Source organism: Nannospalax galili, unplaced genomic scaffold, assembly GCF_000622305.1.
Source record: "Nannospalax galili isolate Female #2095 unplaced genomic scaffold, S.galili_v1.0 scaffold1050, whole genome shotgun sequence".
Taxonomy (NCBI): domain Eukaryota; kingdom Metazoa; phylum Chordata; class Mammalia; order Rodentia; family Spalacidae; genus Nannospalax; species Nannospalax galili.
In genome coordinates, this window is record NW_008329037.1 from 352,079 (window position 1) to 372,114 (window position 20,036).

Sequence of the window (20,036 nt, forward strand, 5' to 3'; positions counted from 1 at the left end):
GTGTGTGTGTGTGTGTGTGTGTGTGTGTGTGTGTGTGTGTAGGTGTGCTTGCCTGAGCAGTCATATACAGAGGCCAGAGGCTGACATCGAGATGTTTTTCTTCAATCACTCCTCCCCTGATTTTTTTGAAGCAGGGTCTTTCACTGATTTTAGAGCCCAGTAATGCCTAGAATGGCTGTCCAGCAAGGCCTAGGGAACTGCTTGCCTCCACCCTTCTGTCACTGCTGGGATTACACGCACATGCCACCTCACCTACCTTTTCACATGAACTCAGGTCCTAATGTTTGCACAGCACACATTTTACCCATTGGGTTATATCTCTAGACCTCCCGTCTTTTAAAAAAGCAAAACTTCCACTTATGCCATATTTTCCAGTGGGTTCCAAAATAAAACGGGTTGAATATTATTTACTTAAAATCCTTGATACTAGCAGTACTTCAGCTTTGGAGTTTGCTCACTCACATTTTAAATATTTTATTCATTATTTTTATTTTATGTGTATTAGTGTACTGCCTGCATGTATGTGAGTGAGTGCACCCGTGTTGTGCAATGCCACGGAGGTCAGAGAAGAGGGCTTTGGATTCCCCTGGAACTGGAGTTAAGGCTGGTTCATAGCCTTCATGTGGGTGCTGGTAATCAAACCCGAGTCCTCTGCAAGAGCAGTAAGTGCTCTTAACCGCTGAGCCATCTCTCCAGCCCTATTCACTCACTTTTTAAAACATCTACATATACATCATAATGAAATACCTTGGGACAATGACCTAAACCTAAACACAAAATTCATTTGTGTTTCATATACACATTACCGATGTCACCCAAAAGTGATTTTGAAGTTTTCCAGGATGACTGCATTTTGGCTGTGACTCATCACAGGAAGTCAAGGGCAAGATTTCTCACTTCTTGGGTAACATGTCAATGTTCAAAAGTTTCCAATTTTGAGGCATTTCCAGTTTCAGATTTTCAAAAAGAAAAAAAAAACAATTCTTTCTAATTTTAGTGCATCAGGAAAAGATGGGAACCTCTGCGGGCTTATCAAATGTGTTTAGTTAATTCTAATATAATGCAAGCATAAAGGACCTGAGAACCTTAAAATTGAATTTGACATCCATTTGATCCCTGAAGATCACACTGACTGACTGTCATAAATTCCTGGTACAACTGTAGGCTCATAAACGCAGGCTCATTGGCCAAGCCTGTGCTTGGCTCTCCTGCCTCTCGTGTTGGGAAACACCTCACTATCCCCCTGGAATCCACATTTTGACACTGAGATCATGTCTTAACCTCTCCATCCCTTGCCCAAAGAAAACAGGCAGGAAGGAGGAAAGGAAAAAGGGGGGTTGAGTGATGAGCCCACTGAAGGAGTGAGGTGGAAGGCGGGGGTGAAAACAGCAGGTCACCTGCAGAGGCTGAGTTGGGGAGACAGAGGAAGCCTAAGGAGGGAGGTACAATTTTTTTTCTGGTCTTTTTGAGACAGGGTCTTCCTGTAGCTCCAGCTGGCCTTGAACTCACAGAGATCTGCCTGCCTCTGCCTCCCGAGTGCTGGGATTAAAGGTGTGCACCACCACGCCGGGCGGGAGGTACAATTTTAAAAAAGTAGCAAATGGCTCTCGAGGGTTGAATTTTTTTCCCTCAATCTAGAGACCAGAAGAGAGGGTGCTTGTTCAAACATGGCTGGTAGGTTATCTTTCGTCATCTACGTTTACCTGTGATTTTGACCCCACAGACTCCCAAGGGGTTTCCAGACCAAAGACTTACATGGGCCTGAGGGAGGCCTCTATTTCCTTTGTTCAAAGAGAAACTTGACTGTATATTTTTATTACTGTCTATACTTGGTTTCTCATAAACACATGTGATCTGGTAGAGGTAAATGGTGAGTTTCTGTAGAGCACTGTACAAAGCCAGGAACACAACTTCTACTGAGTGTGGTTGGTGAGGTGTGTGTGGGTTGGGGGTTGTGTATGTGGTGTGTGGTATGTATGTAATGTGTTATGTGTCTGTGTGTATGGAATGTAGGTGTGGGAGTATATGTGGTATGTGTGGGTGTGTATATGATATATGCATGTGTGTGGTGTGTGTGTGTTGTATGTGTATTTGTGTGGTATGTGTGTGTAGTGTGTGTATATATATATGAGTGTGAATTGCTTGAAAACCACAGCACCATGATAAAGATTTGAGAATTCACCAGTTGCAGTGGCTCATGCCTACAATTCCAGTATTCAGTATGCTGGGACAGGAAGACTGCCATGAGTTCAAGTCAGTCTGGGCTACATAGTAAGTTCCAGCTTAGTCTGGATTATAAAATGGGACCCTGTCTCAAACAAACAATAACAACAAAAACCAAAACCAACCAAACAAAATATCAATTAAAAAGACTTTGCAATTCTTTAGTCAAAAGTCTAAAAATTGTTGTGCTACCTTCCCAGTTGCAGATCTGAATACAAGGATGTGATACAGTGCTAAAGCCTGCTTTGTGTACTGCCTGAAGTGGGTGCTGGGGATTGAACTCAGGTCCTCTGCAAGAGCACTATGTGCTCTTTACTGCTGAGCCATCTCTGAAGCCCTAAAGACTACTTTGAAGGGGGAGGGCAAACATCATCACCTACCATCAGTGTTCTGCAGGACAGTGGAGTCCTTCAAAAATGCAACATTTCCTGCCTTCTCAGCCAGGCACCTAAAGTAGTTCCAAAAAATAAACACACCACAAGGGAAGAGAAACTATTACAATTTTCATAAATATTTGTGGCATGCAGTCCCCAAACTAAAACACTAAAGTAAACATGTGAAAGATGGAACTATTTCCAGGAATGTAAGATTGCATGTGGCAAACTGAACGCATCTCTGTGTCTCCCCTCCTTCCAAAATCCCAATGAAGCGGCATTCCTGAGGTTTTTAACCCATAAACTCATAGAAGAGAACGAACATAGTGTGACAGCCTTGGTGCTGAGCAGGAGCTGGCCTAACTGAACAAGGAAAGCTGGACACGGGTTGGCTGTGGTAGAAGCTCAGATGAAGCTGAAGTGCACTGCCGAATTGCAGGCTTAGCAGTCAGACACCAGGCATCACTGAAAGTGGCTGAGAGCAGAAAGACTGGGTCTCCCTCAATAGAGGTGCCACTGTGGTTCCTCCCAGACTCTGTCCAGGAAGGCTGAACTGAACAATACCACAGTCTAGGGAGCCACACCCGGGGGAAGGCAGAAAGCAACACTGAAAACAGAGTAAGATGAACACGGCGGCTCATGGCTTCGATCCCAGCGGCTGAGGCAGGGGGACTGCTGTTAGCTTGAAGTGAGCCTGGATTACGGAGTAAGACTCTGCCTTAATGTATCCCCCGCCCCCACACAAGGAAATAAATCCTGTAAATCCTGTATCCCAGAAGAGGAAGTCACAGTCTCTGTGCACCACTCAGACTGACTATTAGAACTATTCTTCCTAAGAAGCAGAAAGCAAGGTTCTTTTCTCTGGAGAATCCAATCAATTCAAGAAAATTACCGTAAACCCTAATGTTGGGATGCTCACAAAAGCCCTACAGTGAGGCCAAGTGCTCACCAAGAACTGAAAGTCAGTTTCATGCATCACTCCCAATATGGACAACCAGCCAGAAGCCATCAAATATTTGAAAGAAGATCATAAAAAGTGGAGACCAAAGGTCTGGAGAGATGGCTCAGCTGTTAAGAGCAGTGGCTGCTCTTGCAGAGGACCTGGGTTCAGTTCCCAGCACCCACATGGCAGCTAACGACTGTCCATAACTCCAGTTCCAGGGAATCTGACCCTTTCTTCTAAACTCCACAGGCACCAAGCATACATGGCATATATACATGCAAGCAAACAAACACTCATAAACATAAAATAAAAATAAATAAATCTTTAATTTAAAAAAGTAGAAACCAAAAGACTTATAAACTCCAAAAATTCAGAGACGATACAAGACAGAGAAATTTTTTTACAAGCCACAATATCATTAAAGATGTAAAAGAAAATGAAGCATTCATGAAGCAAATGCAGAAAGCTATAAAAAGGGAAAGTCAGGATGGAAAGAGCTTCGAGAAAGTGAAAAATAGTCCTCATCATAAGAATTCCTTAAAATGATACAAGGGTCAAAGATTCAATTGCAGGGCTGGAGAGATGACTCAGTAGTTAAAAGCATTGACTGCTCTTGCAGAGGACCCAGGTTTGATTCCCAACACCCACATGGCAGCTAACAACTGTCCATAACTCCAGTTCCAGGGGATCTGACACCCTCTTCTCATCTCCGTGGGCATTGCATGACACGGGTGCACTTACACATACGCACATATAATAAAATAAAAATAATAAAATAAAATATTAGAAAAGGGTTTTTTTTTTTTGTCTTTTTGAGACAGGACCTCTCTGCACCTGGCCTGAAACTCACTATGTAGACCAGGTAGATCAGCCTGGCCTCAAACTCACAGAGATCCACCTGCTCTGCCTTCTGAGTGCTGGGATTAAAGGCAAGCACCACCATGCCTGGCTTAGAAAAGTATTTTTAAAAAGCTTCAAATGAGCAAATATTCTAGAAACTATAAGTTAAGGAAGAAAAGTCATTATGATGTTTCGGAACACTAAAGATAAAAAATACAAGCTGAGAAACTGGATCAGTGGGTAAAAGTTCTTGCCTCACAAGTCTGGTGATATGAGTTCGACCCCCATGTACCACCATGCCTGGCTACGAACATACACTCTTACCATATCACATACTTAATATGAGAATTGGAGTAGTCATAATAACGCAAGCATCAATGTGATACAATCCAGGTGTTAAGACGGGTGAAGTCTGTGGTTGTGGGTGGTAGGTGGATAGGGGTAGTGTGAGAGGATAGGTTTTCTTCTGTAGTATAAAGTCAGAAAAAAATAGCTGAAAGTTAAAAATTGTGAGTCAATAGTATATGTCTGATAGCTATAAATATAAAAATGAAACTTGGGGCGGCCATTGTGGAAAGCAGTACAGAGGTTCCTCAAAAAACTGAAAAGAGAATTACCATAGGACCCAACTATATACCACTCCTGAGTATATACCCACAGGAGTCTAAGTGGTACCACAGAGAGATTGTCACATACATGTTTACAGCTTCTCTATTCACAACAGCCAAGAAATGGAAGCAACCAAGATGCCCATCAACAGAGGAATGGATAAAGAAAATGTGTATAGACACAATGGAATTTATGCAGCTATAAAGAAAAATGAAATCATGTCATTTGTAGAAAATGGATGAGTCTAGAAAGTATTATGTTGAATTGAACTATTATACTGGGCATTCTTATTATTTTTAACAACCCAAGAGGAAGGGTTTTAATATTTCAACAGTACACATATTTACTAATGTTTTCTGAGGTGGTTTTTTGGGTTTTTTTTTTTTTTTTTGGTCTTTTTGAGACAGGGTCTCCCTGTAGCCCCAGCTGTCCTGGATTTACCATGGAGACCAGGCTGGTCTCGAACTCACAGAGATCCACCTGCTTCTGCCTCCCAAGTGCTGGGATTAAAGGTGTGCGCCACCACGCCCGGCCTATGTTTTCTGAGTTTTAAGAACATAACTGGAGGGTAAATTTTACCATGTTTTCTCTGTATCTGTAGGATGGTGGCAGAAATCTGTTCTTTGTTTTGTTAATGTGGCTTCATCTCTAAATCAAACAATATTCATGAATGACTCCTGCTCTGTATATTCATAAGGTTTGTATGGTTGAAATGTCACTGGGTTGTACTTGTCAGTCGTGAGCTTATTCTGTCAATTATTTGTCAGGTATTTAGCCTTTTGTGTGTTTCTTGCAGCTGTGTTTTTATAGTTGCAATGGCAGTGTAAGTTCCTGATGGCTATAAATCTTTGGATTTCTTTTCCTATAATGCCCTTATCCTGTGGAAACAGATGAGAACTCCATTTTGCTGGGTTTTCTTTTTTAGTGGAATAGTTTACAAATGTTTGAAGTGACTGAAACATTTTTACCATATGGAAAGTGCATAAATTAAAACACCTTGCATAGAATTTTCTTGTAAAAATATTTCAAGTACAAGATTGTTATTGTGATGTAGGCCAATTAAGGGTTCCTGTTTTATGATTTAAGTATTGCATTCCTTAGATCTGTTTTAAATTTTGAATAATAAGCAACTTACTAAATTTTCCCCTATAATAAGAAAGAGAAAACATTATGTTAAGTGAAATAAGTCAGACTCAGAAGACAAATATTATGTTTTCTCTCATATGTGAAACCTAAATTTAAAGTTTTGTGTGTGTGTGTGTGTGTGTGTGTGTGTGTGTGTGTGGTGTGCAGGTATGAGTCCTGAGGATCATGAGAGAAAGGAAGAGATCTTAAGGAAGATGAGAGGTGGAGAGGACACTGGAATACATGTGATAGGGAAGCAGGGGAGAGTGTTAATGCGGAAGAAAGGGACCCAGATGGAGGGGTACCAGGGGACCCAGCTGGAGGGGTGTGCTGAGGGACCCATCTGGAGGGGTACCAGGGGACCCAGCTGGAGGGGTGTGCTGGGGAGGGGATTGGGGGAGGAAACAATGAGAACAAAGCATAATCACCCATATATATGAGGATGCCACAATAAAGCACATTACTCTGTATCTTAACCTAAAGTTTTTTAATAAAAGATTTATTTATTTTTATTTTATATCTTTGAGTGTTTGCCTGCATGTATATATGTGCACCCTGTGTGTGCCTGGTGCTTGCTGCCTGTGGAGGCAACCAGAACTTGTTAAATCCCCTGGAATTGTAGTTACAGATGATTGTGAGCCACTATGTGAGTGCTGGGAACCAAACCTGGGTTCTCTGCAAGAGCTACAAATACTCTTAACTGCTGAGCCGTCTCTCCAGCTCCTAACCTAAAAGTTTTTAAAAATAGAAATAAGGGAAAACAAGATTTCTGTTTCCAGCTTTCAATGATTTTTTTTGTAGAGGTAGCAAAAACTATCATCATATCCTTGGAGCAGAGTTACTGAATTTATATTTACTGTCATTCTCAAATTCATAATGCCATCTGGTGGTAAAATATACTCCTGGTGAATCCAGAAGGGTAGAGGAAGGAGCTAAACATGCTGATCACACCCTCAACAGCACCACTGAGAAGCAATGGCCAAGTAAACGTGGGTTGTACGTAGCTAACTACTATGACCCATGCAGTGGTTATAATTTGTGTGTTCTGAAAGCTAATTTTTTGTTTATTTTTCATATTAATGTTGGAGAATAATGCTACAATATGTCTTTCTTGTTATCATTTCTTTAAGATTTTTTGCTTTTATTTGTGTGTGTGTGTGTGCGTGTGTGTGTGTGTGTGTGTGTATAGGTAGGGGCATCACGTGCCCATGGAGGCCAGAAGAGGGTGTCAGATCCCTGGAGCTGGCATTACAGGCAGTTGTGAGCCACCCAGTGTGGGTGCTGGGAACTGAACCTGGGTCCTATGCAAGAGCAGCAAATACCCTTAACCACCAAGCCGTCTCTCCAGCCCCTCTCCTTGCCACCTCTAAGGCCAAAATCAGAAAAGTGAAAACATAAGACATAACGGTGACCTAGGTGAGGGGAGAGGGTGGTGGCTATTGGAAAGAATTTTCCCCCAGACACTGCAACACTCTCTACCCATTGAGTGGATGAGAACACTAAGACCCAGTGTGGCCAACTGACTTGAGGCACAGGGAAGACACAGCAGAGCTGAGGTCCTGCAGCCTTCCTGTCCAACCTCCACTATCTGGGGTGTTGACTGTGGCGGGGGGGGGTGCTCTTGATGGTGCCCCATTTGACTTTAACTCTCCTATGACAGGCCATACCTGGCCTCCTAGAGCTGCAGTGTCATCATGAGGGCTGAGGCCTTGTGCTGGGGGAGCTCTGTTCTGGACTTACCTGAAAGCCCCAGTGTAGCCGAAGTATCTCTCCCTGCTGTTGGCTGCACACTTGTTCTCACCGTTCTCATCACCAACACACAGAGCACAGAGATTGGATTTGGGGTCAGACCCAGGGGCACAACTCTGATCAAAGAATTCTCCTGGAGAGAAGGAATGAGAGAAGTTAGCTCTTCTGACCGGAATCAACATAAATAACCTTTACCCAGAAGGTGGCACAGCTTGGTTTCTGTTCAGTATACTGTCCAGGCCAGAGAAGACACACTCACTGTCACAGAATGACTTGCTACCATCAACAAATAACTCACTAAAATCAGGAAAGCTTCAGACTGTAGGCATGGACAAGATATCTGGTTGGTGGTAAGTACACAGAAGGCCTCATCATCACAACCTCAGTGGGAGCTTGGTTGATGCTCACTAAAATCAGGAAAGCTTCAGACTGTAAGCATGGACAAGATATCTGGTTGGTGATAAGTACACAGAAGGCCTCATCATCACAACCTCAGTGGGAGCTTGGTTGATGACCATCTCCCAGCAGCAGCCCCTACTGACTGCCTACTCCATGATCTGACTTTCTCCTTTTACTTTTTTTTTTTTTTCAAATAAGCAATAGAAACTCTGCCTTCTCCCTGAGCACCAAGGCTCTCCGTAGAAAGACTAGAATTCAGGTGCCCCAAGGGTGGTATATCCATGTGGCTAGATACTGGCCAGTGACATATATTTGGGAAGTCTGGGTGCCAGCTCTCTGGAAACATCATTAGAAGACATGGATTGCATAAACACACCAAAGTGTTTGAAAATGCTCATTTTATTGCATTCTTGCCAACATAAGAGACAGATGAACACCTGCCTCTGAGGTTTGAAGGGCTTCTGCTCTGGCGGATGAACCTGACCTGAATCAATCCATTGTGTGATCTAACCCAAGCAAAGAAGACGTAAAGGTGACAAGAAAGTCCTGCCCTAGCGAGCCAGGGTCACGTGCTGTCAGATTCTCGAAGCCCTGCTGTCTCAGAAGAGCCACATATGTCAGCCCAGGAAAGGGATGGGAGCTGTCCAATAGCTCAGAGGCCACCATGGCAGAGGCAAGAGCAGCACCAGTGACACAAAACCCGCCCCAACCAGGACCAAAATCCCAATCAATGCAATGGGGCCCCACTGTAAGAGATGCTAGTATGAGGAGAGCCACACAGACAATGTGACTCATGCCCTGACATCACCAAGTCCCAGAAGGAAGGGCATAATTTATGTGTCCAAGGTGGGCACTGGTCACCGGGTCCTGGAGCTATTTGGGTTCCTTTGCAAGTGTTTTGTCTACAAACCTCCTGTGCATCTGTGGCTCCAGAAGGTGACCATGGGGACAACTTGATTATTCCAAAACAAGCCTGCAGGCCACAGCCAGTCTGCATTCTCCTTGCCCTCTCTTCTCCTTGAGGTTCTACAACCCAAAGTACTCATCCTCCCCATCCCCTTGGCCAGGATGGCCCTCCCACAACACCCTCACACATCCTCACCAAACTTGCAGGAGCCCGTCCGGTTGGCAATCAGGCCTATTGGGATGTTCCAGCCTGCAGTCCTGTCCACGGCTGTGTGGCAGGACTTCTTGCCTTTCAGAGAGTTCCAGGTAAAGCCAGCATCCGATTTTCTAACTGCTGCCACAGCAAAATACCCTTGTACAACGGATGACAGAGAGCCAGTCTTAACCTCCAGGGGTCACGTGAATTCTAGTGCAGAATCTTCAACCCAGGCCAAGAGGCAACAATTATAGATTCCTCTCAATCACTGACCATTGTTAAGTAGACCCCAAAAACAAAAGTGGTAAGGAGAGACTGATCTGAGTTATGTAATAAAATAGCAAGAAAAACTGATCCCTTAAGTGACTGCAGGTACTGTCCTCAACAAGCCACATAATTTTTCTGAGTTATAAACCTTTACCTGTAGGCAACAAACAAGAGTGGCCCTGATGATACACAAGCTGCCACCTGCAGTTGTGGCAGTGATGGTCACCAGACCAGCTGCTGCACAGACCCAGGGGTGCATGTGTCCAAGGACCACCCTGGGCTGAGTCTAACCAGCCCTGCACAGTGAAGAGGTTAACATGCTTGCCAACCTTCTCCTGTCAAAGGCATCTGACACCCCCACTGAGGGCAAGTGCCAAGTCTTCCAAAGCTGAGCAAGTTCCAGCTCTGGAGAGAGGTAGGGCTAGTGCAGAGAGCCCTGGGTTTGGCACAAGAAGCCCTAGTTCAAAGCCAGGCTCTGCAGTAGCACATCTATAGCTGTGAGTGAGAGCTGAGGTGCTGGGGGACTCCCTGGACTACTGTATCTTCAAACATAGAATAGGGAAGTAGCATTCCCCTTTCCACATAATCCTGCACCTTGAGGAGCTCCGCCATCTGTGATGGCTGATACAGACATTATAATTATTCCTCTATTAATTTTTTGTATTTCTAAATAATAGTTTTTAGGGCCAAGTCTCTCTGTAATTGGATTTTATGTTCCCACCACAAGAACTTATTTTTGATCCTGGAAGTGATTGATTCCGTCTCACCTTCCGCTGGTCTATTCACACAATCAGAGCCACTGCTTTTGGAGGATTCTGAAAGAACAAAGACAAGCAAAGTATTATTAAAATCCAGATTTACTGAGAGGTCACAAACTTTTAAATCCCCACAATGCAAGCTCAAATTCAAAGAGACTGTTCCAGCATTCCATGCAGCAAAAATAAATATGCATTTTCACCAGAAGACGTGGACACAGATGGCCACAGCAGCACTCCTCACGATACCTACCAGCAGGAAACGACCCAAATGTCCACCCATAGTGACACAGGTGAATGATTATGGCATAATCACATAATAGAATATCATGTAAGCATGAGACAGAATGAGCTACAACTACACTATGTGGGTGTCATAAAATTAACACGGAGCAAGACAAGTCAGACTTAAAACACATGCCACACAATGTTTTTTCCATTAATCTAAAAAACAAGCAAGGTGATCTGGGAATTGAACTTTTGTGCTATAAAAGAGAAGTACATGTTCTTAACTGCTAAGCCATCTCTCCAGTCCTCTTTTTTTTTTTTTTTTTAAACAGGGTCTCCCTGTAGCCCTATCAGGCCTGGAACTCACTATGTAGACTAGGCTAGCTTTGAACTCAGAGACCCATCTGCCTCTCACTCCTGAGTGCTGGTATTAAAACTGTATGCCACCATGCCTGGTCCAGTGTATTGCTATTTTTTTTACATTTTTAAAAAATAATGTTCATTTATTTTGTATATCTGTGTAGGTGTATAGATGTGCACACACCACAGCCTGTGTGTGGAAGACAGAGGACAGTTTGCTAGAGTCAGTTCTCTCCTCCCATCGTGTAGGCTCCAAGGATGGAACTCAAGTCATCAGGCTTGGAAGCAAGCAGCTTTACCTATTGAGCCACCTCACTGGCCTGAAAATGGTTTTTAATCAAAACCAATCTGTGCTTTGTCAATTCTCAACACAGTTTTCCGGGAGGGGTATAATGTGGCCCCTTTGTTTATTCTTTCCTCTGAGTTTTCCACCCATCTTCTCCAGAATGAGAGAGGTCACTCCTCCCCACCCCCACCCCATATGGAATAACCTGGAGGAGACACCACCTGCACTTACTCTGGTTCTCTGCCAGGACAGGCACCAAACCACACTTGCCAGCAATGTAGATAAGCCCTCCATCCAAACTCATGGCATCAGCATCCCCTTTCTGCAGAGAAAAAGCAGGTCACTCACCACAGAGAGCCATTTCCCATCCTGCCTGTCTCTATAGCTCTGAGGGATGGCCTCATGCCACAGGTCGCTTGAACCAAACACCCAAAGGAAATGCCATGTGTGTGCTAATTCTCCACCATTCCTACTTGCCTTTGTGCTGTCAATTCAACTGGAACCCCCCAGGCACCTGTGACACGAACCCCCTGTCTTCTGAACAAAACCCCTTCTATGCCTAAGCACCCTTGGGATACCTTTCTGAACCAGCCACATACATGTGTGGAGGACACAGACGGGAACAGGTGGCCTCAGCTAGTCTCTGCCCATTAACACCACACTCAAAGTGCTACCCAGAAGTTGCCTGTTGAATTGTCTCTGGATCAGAACAAACAAGCCATACTCCAGTGCACAAACATGAATTCCTCAAGAGTGCAACGTTCTTAGCCCAGTAATAATTTTCTACAACTATATTTCAAATAATTAGTTGTGAATAAAGGTTTCTATTCAATAACACTCATCATAAGGTTATGGATATTAAACTAGATGGGGAGAAAAAAGAACAGGGTCATGAATAAACTCAGTCTGTCCATCTAAAAGATATTCTGAAATCATTATTTTAAAAATGCTTCCCAATGGGAGAGGTGGCTCAGCAGTTAAGAGCACTGGCTGCTCTTGCAGAGGATCTGGGTTCAGTTCCCAATACCTACATGGCAGTTAACAACCATCTGAAACTCCAGTTCCAGGGGAATCCGATGCTTTCTTCTGACCTCAGAAAGCATTGCACAACACAGGTGCACTTGTACACATGCAGGCAATACACTCATACACATAAAAAAGTAAAAATAATAAAATTAAAAATTTTTCCCAAGAAAAAGTATTGGTATTGGAAAATGCCTATGATATACTGTTTAATAAAAAGGAGTCAAGGCTGGAGAGATGGCTCAAGCTCTCTCCAAGCCTGACAACCTGAGCTCGATCCCTGGGACCCACATGGTAGAAGGAGAGAACTGACTCCTGCAAGTTATCCTCTAACATCCACATGTGCAAATTGGCACAAGGCATGTGCACACACATGCATGCACACACATACATAGATAAAGGGGTCAAAAAACGATATAACTGATAGTATATAACAATATAACAATACAGTATATATAGTAGAGTATATACTATATAACTAATGTAGTATATAACTATATAACAATCTGGGATTAATCCATGCTACATATACCCAGAAATCTGGAGTGGAGAATTATCAGAACTTTCAACATAGGTGTCTCTGTAGGAGACCACAGGTGGCTTGTGCATGCATGTGTGCATATGTGCGTGGGTGCATGCTTGTGTGTGTTAATGCCAAACCATCCCATATTTTCCAAATCACTCCCAATAATCTTAAGCTGCTCTTATAATAAGCGTGGAAACCCCACAACAAAGGTTTTCAAGGTTAAATGGTGCCCCTTGGTGCATCATGTGTTCCCCTTTCAGGGGCCTCTTGGGTGCCCAACTTCACAGTAAGCAGATGTCCTGTGCCCTCTCAGAAGCCCACTGCCCTCCCGCCATGGGATGCCAGCTCCCTACCATGACGGAGGTAATGCAGTCCTCTGTGGAAAGGGACGAGGAGCAGGCTACCCTGCCATTGCTCACTCGGCTCCACTTCTCGCACTTGAGTTGCTCCTCATTCCCCACCGCACACCACACGATCTGGGTACGTCTGGCTTCCGAGTCCTGCTTCTCTGTGGAGAGGGTCAACAGCAGGTGGGCAGGAGGCCCTGAGTCTTGTGAGGAGCACTCGGGCACTGTCTCAGTCCCACCTCTGCCCTCGGTGGATCCAAGTTCCTGTTCAGCTCTTCCCTGAGACAGGAGAGTCTTCCTCCCGTGGATGACTGAGACATGCTGCTCTTCTTCCCGCATCTCAGCTCTCCAACCCTTGCTTCTGACCCCAGTGTTCCTTGGCTTCTAGTCTATCCATCAATCTTTAGTGTCACTACGTGCCTAAAATGCCTCTGTTCCTTGGAATAAAAGCTCTGGGACACAGAAACCAGTGCCCACTCCAACAGCTGGCTTAGAAGACCTTGACCCAGCTGTGACCACCCAGAAAGCCCACAGTCACCACCACATACCGTAATACAGACTCCTGGCTCACTCAGACTCCCACTCCAAGCCCCCAGTAGTGGGAGAGCCACTGCCAAGTTCATTCAAACCATTGCAATCCCCCAACCAAGTCCAAAGCCCGGCATGAAGGGGGTGCTCCCCTAAACCTCTGGTGTAATCCGCCAGAACCTAGCTGTCCTGGTTCATGTTCTTATTTCTAAATTAGCAGGAGGCCTGGGATCCTATCGCACACAGGGGAATATGGAAACAACTCTAGTGCCAAGGACAGTCTTGGAAACACTTCTCACAATGACTCTGAGTGGTTTAAGGAAGACACTTCCATGTCAGGAGATGGAAGTGTGACTTCTACAGAGCAGAGCTTACCCACAGCTCATAGCCTGCCCCGGCACCCTCAGAACCCTTCCTGGGGCTCACTTACTCTGCTTCAGGTTCTGGATGGAATGGAAGTAGTTGAAGCCCAGATAGAGCCTGTAGTCTATTTTCGAGGGAATCCTTTCAAAACCAATGGCAGAATCCTTGAATAGCAGATCCTTCTTCCCAGCATACGGGCCAAAGAGCTTGAATTCTGACGATTTGTTTTCTCCGAACTTTTCCTACATAAGGAAAAACAGAATTATGGTGTAGCAGTATGTCAGAAGGAATCAAAAGCCAATGTGGGAAATGAGTGCCTGGAGCTTGGGGGATGATTCTAATGGAGTAGCAATCTCAGTGGACATGCTCCCCAGGGACTCTCTGCCTCACAGGCACACAAGCCCAACTATGCTTACTCTCTGGAAAATTCTTGTGGTCCAAGCTCCTTGAGGACCCTAGAATATCACTTTGTTCTCCTCTGTGTCTGCTGTAGCCCAGGAGATCCTGCCAGGAGCTGACGCTGGAGGAGGTTTTATTGTGTATGCTGTCCAGGGCAGAGTTGGTGCAAACAGTCCCTAAGCTAGTGAACTCTGCTGTGAGACTGCAGACCTTAGGGTAGGAGACTTCCTCCCATCCCTAGACCTAAGCAGGTGGGGAGGACTGTAGGCGGATGTACCTGTGCCTGGCTGAGGACCGCCCAGATGTCATCCTCCCTGCCGTTTACGCTTCGGGCCACAACAGCATGAGAAGGGACTTGGGCAAGGTGGCACTCCTTGTATTTGTCCACGGGCTTCCAGGTGTTGTCTGGGCAGAGAAGCTTATACTGATCCCTTTCAGCCTTATCTGGTAGATTCTCTGGGAGAAAGGAAATGGGAACGGGCCCAGATGAGCCAGTTACTGTGAGCTGTGGCTCCTTCTCCTCATAGGACTCTGAGCTACAAGAGACACCCCACAAAGTTGACAAAACTGAGTCAGAAAAACTGAACTGTTCTTGAACACTCAGAAAGGTAAAGAGAAGTCTCCAGAAAGTCCCCAGGCATGCTAAGAGCAGATCTTTGACTACGTTGCACTGACATCCCTGGGCTCTGATGCAGCAGCTTCCCAGTGAGCCAAGGTGGCAGACAAGTTCCATCTGGGTCTCCATAGCCTGTTGTAGAAAAGGTCATTTCAAAGAGACAGAAGTCAATGCCCAAGAAGTCAATGCATTTGTATACAGTCCCAGCAAGCGAGAGGTGGGAGCAGGAGGATTAGGAGCTCAAGGCTAACCTTGTCTACATGGCAAGTTTGAGACCAGCCTGAGCTATATGAAACCCTGTCTCAAAAAACAAAGAGAGGGCCATACATGCATATATACATACATATATATGGAGATAGACAGATGATAGATAGATGATAGATAGATAGATAGATAGATAGATAGATAGATAGATAGATAGATAAAGTTCAAAGTGGGGGGCTACCTCATTCATATCTCTGGGAAGAGTAAAAATTTCAAGAATTTGGAACTAGGGAGATGGTTCTGTCATTAAAGTGCTTGCTGCACAAGCATGAAGGCGTAAATTTGATCCTCCAGAACCATGTAAAAAAAAGTGAGAGGCAGTGACACATACTTAGAATCTCAGTACTGGGAGGATAGAGACGGGAGGATCCTTGGGTCTCCCTGGCCAGCTAGTCTAGCCAAACAGGTGAGCTCACACATGTTCACATATACCACCTACACCCCCACAAATTTTTTTTTTAAATTAAAGTAAAAAGAGGAAAACAAGAGGAGCAGGTACAGCTCAGTGGGAGGGTGCTTGCCTAACATGTACAGGACCCTGGGTTTACTATGGCAAATAAAAAATAAGAAAAGAAATGAGAGCTATAAACAATGGAAGGAAAAAGAAAAGTTTAATCTTTAAAGACAATAGCCAATTGCCAGGCATGGTAGCCCAAGCCTTTAACTCCAGCACTCAGGGGCAGGAGGATTGTTGTGAGTTCCAGGCCAGCCTGGTCTATATAGTGAGTTCCAGGCCAGCAAGGACCATATAGTGAGACACTGTCTCAAAACAAATAAACAAACAAAAAGATAAGAGCCATCTATCTAGAAAAGCCAATAAAACCAACAGGAAACTAATAAAACTTAAAAACAGAGTTCAAAAAGGTAGCAAGTTACAAGGTCAACCTGCAAAACTCAAGTGTTTTTAGTAATTACAAAACAAAATAATACAGAATTAGCTGCAATAACAACTAATTTATATTGAATAAGTGGCAATTAACTCAAAAACTGCTTAAGATTCACAATAAGAAAAAAAAATGTATTCTGTATCAAAGATATTTTTTAAAAGGTGTATAATGCCTGACACAGTTACACATGCTTAAGAGGTAGGTCTGTGGTGGCCTTTCTCTGGAGTCCTGATGGTGTGCTGGTTACTTTTTGTCAGCTTGACACAAACTTGAGTGAGTGACCTAGGAAGTAGGACCCTCAACTGAGAAATTTCCTTCATCACTGGCCTCTGGACATGTCTGTGAGGCATTTTCTTGATTGTTAATTGATGTAGGAGGTCCCAGCACCTTGTGAGTGGTTCCATTTCTGGGAAGGTGGCCCTAGGCTGTATAAGAAAAATAACTGAGCCTGTGTGGTTGGTGGTGCACACCTTTAATCCCAGAACTCAGGAGGCAGAGGCAGGTGGATCTCTGTGAGAAATTTCTTCTTCAAAGCTCTGATGTCACGAGCACAGATGAGCCCATAAATGCACATACGTGGAGAGAGAGAGAGAGAGAGAGAGAGAGAGAGAGAGAGAGAGAGAGAGAGGAAGGAAGGAAAACTGAGCAAGTAAGCAGCATTCCTCCATGGTCTCTGCTTCAGTTCCTGCTTCCAGGTTCCTGCCTTGAGTTTCTGCCTTGACTTCCTTCAATGATGGACCATGATGTGGATGTCTAAGACAAATAAGCCCTTTTCTCCTCCAAGGTGCTTTTGATAAGTGTTTTATCACAGCAACAGAAAGCAAACTAGAACAGGTGACCTCTCTTTGGCCTCCTGGGGACCATAGTGGTCTATTTCTAAAGGTCATTAAAATTGTGGTTCTCTCTCTCTCTCTCTCTCTCTCTCTCTCTCTCTCTCTCTCGGTCCTGGGGACTGTGGTGTCCTGTCTCTAATGGTCCAGTGGTGACATCTCTGGAGGTTCTGAGACTGCATTAGCTTATCTCTGGGTACAATGCATCCAGCCTATACATACTTAACAATTATGTTCATTCTACATCCCTAGCAGCACGTAGACAGAAGACAGACACATAGCTGTGTATGGCAGAGAGGACAACCATCCCCAGCTGCCCATCACTAAGGTGGCAGAAGTAAAATAATGGTGGATGTGTTCCACAGATCATTCCTCTACTGTCAGAACCACCAAGCTACCCACAAATCAAAACCACAGATCAATCACTGACCCTCAGTGCTAAGTGGAAAACCTTGGGCTAGCATAGCTTCTAATGCTCAGTAAAACTTGTGTGAACTTAGAACCCAGAGACAGAAGCCAGTGAAGTCCATTTTGCAAAGCCACATACATCTTGGAGGACATATGTCAAGCACCTTGGTGGTAGTGGCTGTGAGGGGGAAAGAGAATGGGAATGGGAGATTTCAGGAATCTAAAATAGGAGTTGGGGCTTGTAGGGAACTTGATGATAGTGTGCCAGGAACTAAGGATCTGATAGCCCACACATTCGGAATTATGACGAAATAACATAAAAGGGGGCAGCACCCATGGCCTCTCCCCTTCCCCTTACCAAATATTGTACTCTCCCTGGTAAAAGCCACATCTCCAGCATTGTCCCTCAGACACCTGTAAAATGAGAAAACAGGTTTAGCATTCCAACCATATGGCTCTTTCTCTCAGACTGAGTGTGCAAATGTGCCTAGGGCAGCAAGGTGAGGAAGTCACTCTATGAAGTGCCTGAGTCCCAGGTATAGATGGGACAGGAGGCAGCTTGGTCTTGCAAAGGCAGGAAGGGCAAGTCAGGCAGAGTTCATACTCCTCTACTCTGGGGAGGGGCCCAGGTGGGAACCTGGGATTTCATATCTCCCCACAACCCCCTTCGATATAGAATGGTTAGGGGAGGGGGCAGAAGTCAGTTAGTAGGAGAACCACATCTCTGTGTCCCTCGAGCAGGCTAAGCACTAATGGGACCAGTGGAAAGGACCTCCTGGCCTGAGGCCAGCCATGGGCCACTGGGGAAAAAGGACAGTGTCACTCACTTGAAGGCACCTGAGTAGCCAGAGTAAGGTTCCTTGGAAGAGGAGACACATTTGTTTGCTCCTTTCCCCGCACACAGACTACACAGGTTGGGAAAGCGTTTTTTGTCAGCACCAGGAACACAGCTTTTTGAGAAGAACTTGGATACAGCTGTTGAATGCAGAGAAATAGACCACAGATGTTGGCCAGCCCTGGCCACAGCAGTCTTGTCTCTCAATAGTGCCCCTTATAGGAAGAGAGCCCCTTCCTCTACCCTGTACGACAGGGCAGCTTCTGGGTTGGGCTTGGGAACTCAAATATGCATCTTTACCCAGAGCATACCCCCTGGCATCTCCCAAAGGCTGCTGGTGTGATGGCCCCTGCCAGTGCATGCTCCAGCTGGTTGGACTCACCCCACATGGACACCCATGTGATCTCAAAGTGTATACAACAGGAACAGAGAGAGATCTATTCAGGGGCCTAAGATCACCGACTATCAATCCCCCACCTGTCATCTTACCTTCCTCAACAGGAGCAGGTGGTCCTGCCCAGTCCAGTAATGGACGAAGTGTCCCTATTGGGACAGTCCATCCAGCACTCTTGCCAATGCCTGTGTGGCATGTCTTCAGGCCTCGTAATTGACTCAGATTAAAGTTACTGCTGTTCCTCACAACAGCCACAGCATAATAGTGGGTTTGCGGTTCTGCAAAGGGGAGAGAGAATAGACAGGTCTCAGCCTGGGTGAGAGGGAGAGAAGCAACCATTGCAACCAAGTCCCTGTAAGAAGGGGCCACTTCCTTTGGGAGGATCTGCTTTATTCAGTCCAAAGAGCCCAGCAACTCAGTTCCCAGAAGCATGGTGTTGATCTCTGTGTGCCCATCCATTCCCATTCCATAGCTCCCAGGCCATGGCCACGGCCACCAGATTTCAGAGCCCCCAGGGAAAACTCACTATCTTTGGTCCCATAAACTTCAGCTGCTACTGGTCGCAGCTTGTAGGGAGCCAGTCCTGCATCAAACAGTAAACTGCTATCAAGAGTCATAGCGTCAGCTTTCTCAGCCTGAAAGAAAAGGGGCCAGACAAGCTTCAGGAAAAAAAGCCACCCAAACCCAGGCAAGTGGGATTTCAGACCTTCAGTAAAGGTTCCATGGCTTGGGGGCTGCAGAGGAGTCAGCTTCCTCTCATGTCCACGTGTCCTACCTATGAGCTAGGGCTATTGGGAGACCTTGTCTCAAAAAAAAAAAATAAATAAATATTATGTGTATGAGTATTTTACCTGCATGAATATGTGTACCACATGCATGCAGTACTCAGAGGCCAGAAGAGGGTGTCTGATCCTCTAGAACTGGAGTTAAGGATGAGTGTTAGCCACCATGTGGGTGATGAGAACTAAACCTGGGTCCTCTACAAGAGCAGCCACTGTGGGGCTGGAGAGATGGCTCAGCGGTTAAGAGCACTGGCTGCTCTTACAGAGGACCTGGGTTCAGTTCCCAGCACCCACATGGTGGTTAACAACCATCCATAACTCTACTTCTGGGGATCCAATGCCCTCCTCTGACCTTGTATTGCATGACAAGGGTACACTTACATGCATGCAAGCAATACCTTCATACACATAAAATAAAAAATAATAAAAATAATAAAATATTCTAGGGCTGGAAGTGATGGCGAACGCCTTTAATCCCAGCACTCGGGAGGCAGAGGCAGGTGGATCTCTGTGAGTTCAAGGCCAGCCTGGTCTACATAGTAAGTTCCAGAACAGCTGGGCCTACAGGGAGATC

The 20,036-nt window shown here is 45.1% G+C and overlaps 1 protein-coding gene across 1 annotated transcript in view; it reads right to left on the bottom strand.

Annotated features, from left to right (window-relative positions):
* The window catches only part of Ltf (lactotransferrin), a 27,687-nt gene that overhangs the window by 2,988 nt on the left and 4,663 nt on the right, over positions 1–20,036 (bottom strand). The window contains exons 3-15 of the mRNA XM_008830833.3: positions 19,207–19,315; positions 18,776–18,958; positions 18,279–18,426; positions 17,810–17,865; positions 14,724–14,902; positions 14,115–14,289; positions 13,163–13,317; positions 11,492–11,582; positions 10,399–10,446; positions 9,365–9,520; positions 7,855–7,996; positions 2,604–2,671; positions 748–767 (exon numbers count right to left, since the gene is read on the bottom strand). Of these exons, the coding sequence (XP_008829055.1) occupies positions 748–767; positions 2,604–2,671; positions 7,855–7,996; positions 9,365–9,520; positions 10,399–10,446; positions 11,492–11,582; positions 13,163–13,317; positions 14,115–14,289; positions 14,724–14,902; positions 17,810–17,865; positions 18,279–18,426; positions 18,776–18,958; positions 19,207–19,315 (1,530 nt within the window). The remainder of the gene's footprint in view (positions 1–747; positions 768–2,603; positions 2,672–7,854; positions 7,997–9,364; positions 9,521–10,398; positions 10,447–11,491; positions 11,583–13,162; positions 13,318–14,114; positions 14,290–14,723; positions 14,903–17,809; positions 17,866–18,278; positions 18,427–18,775; positions 18,959–19,206; positions 19,316–20,036) is intronic.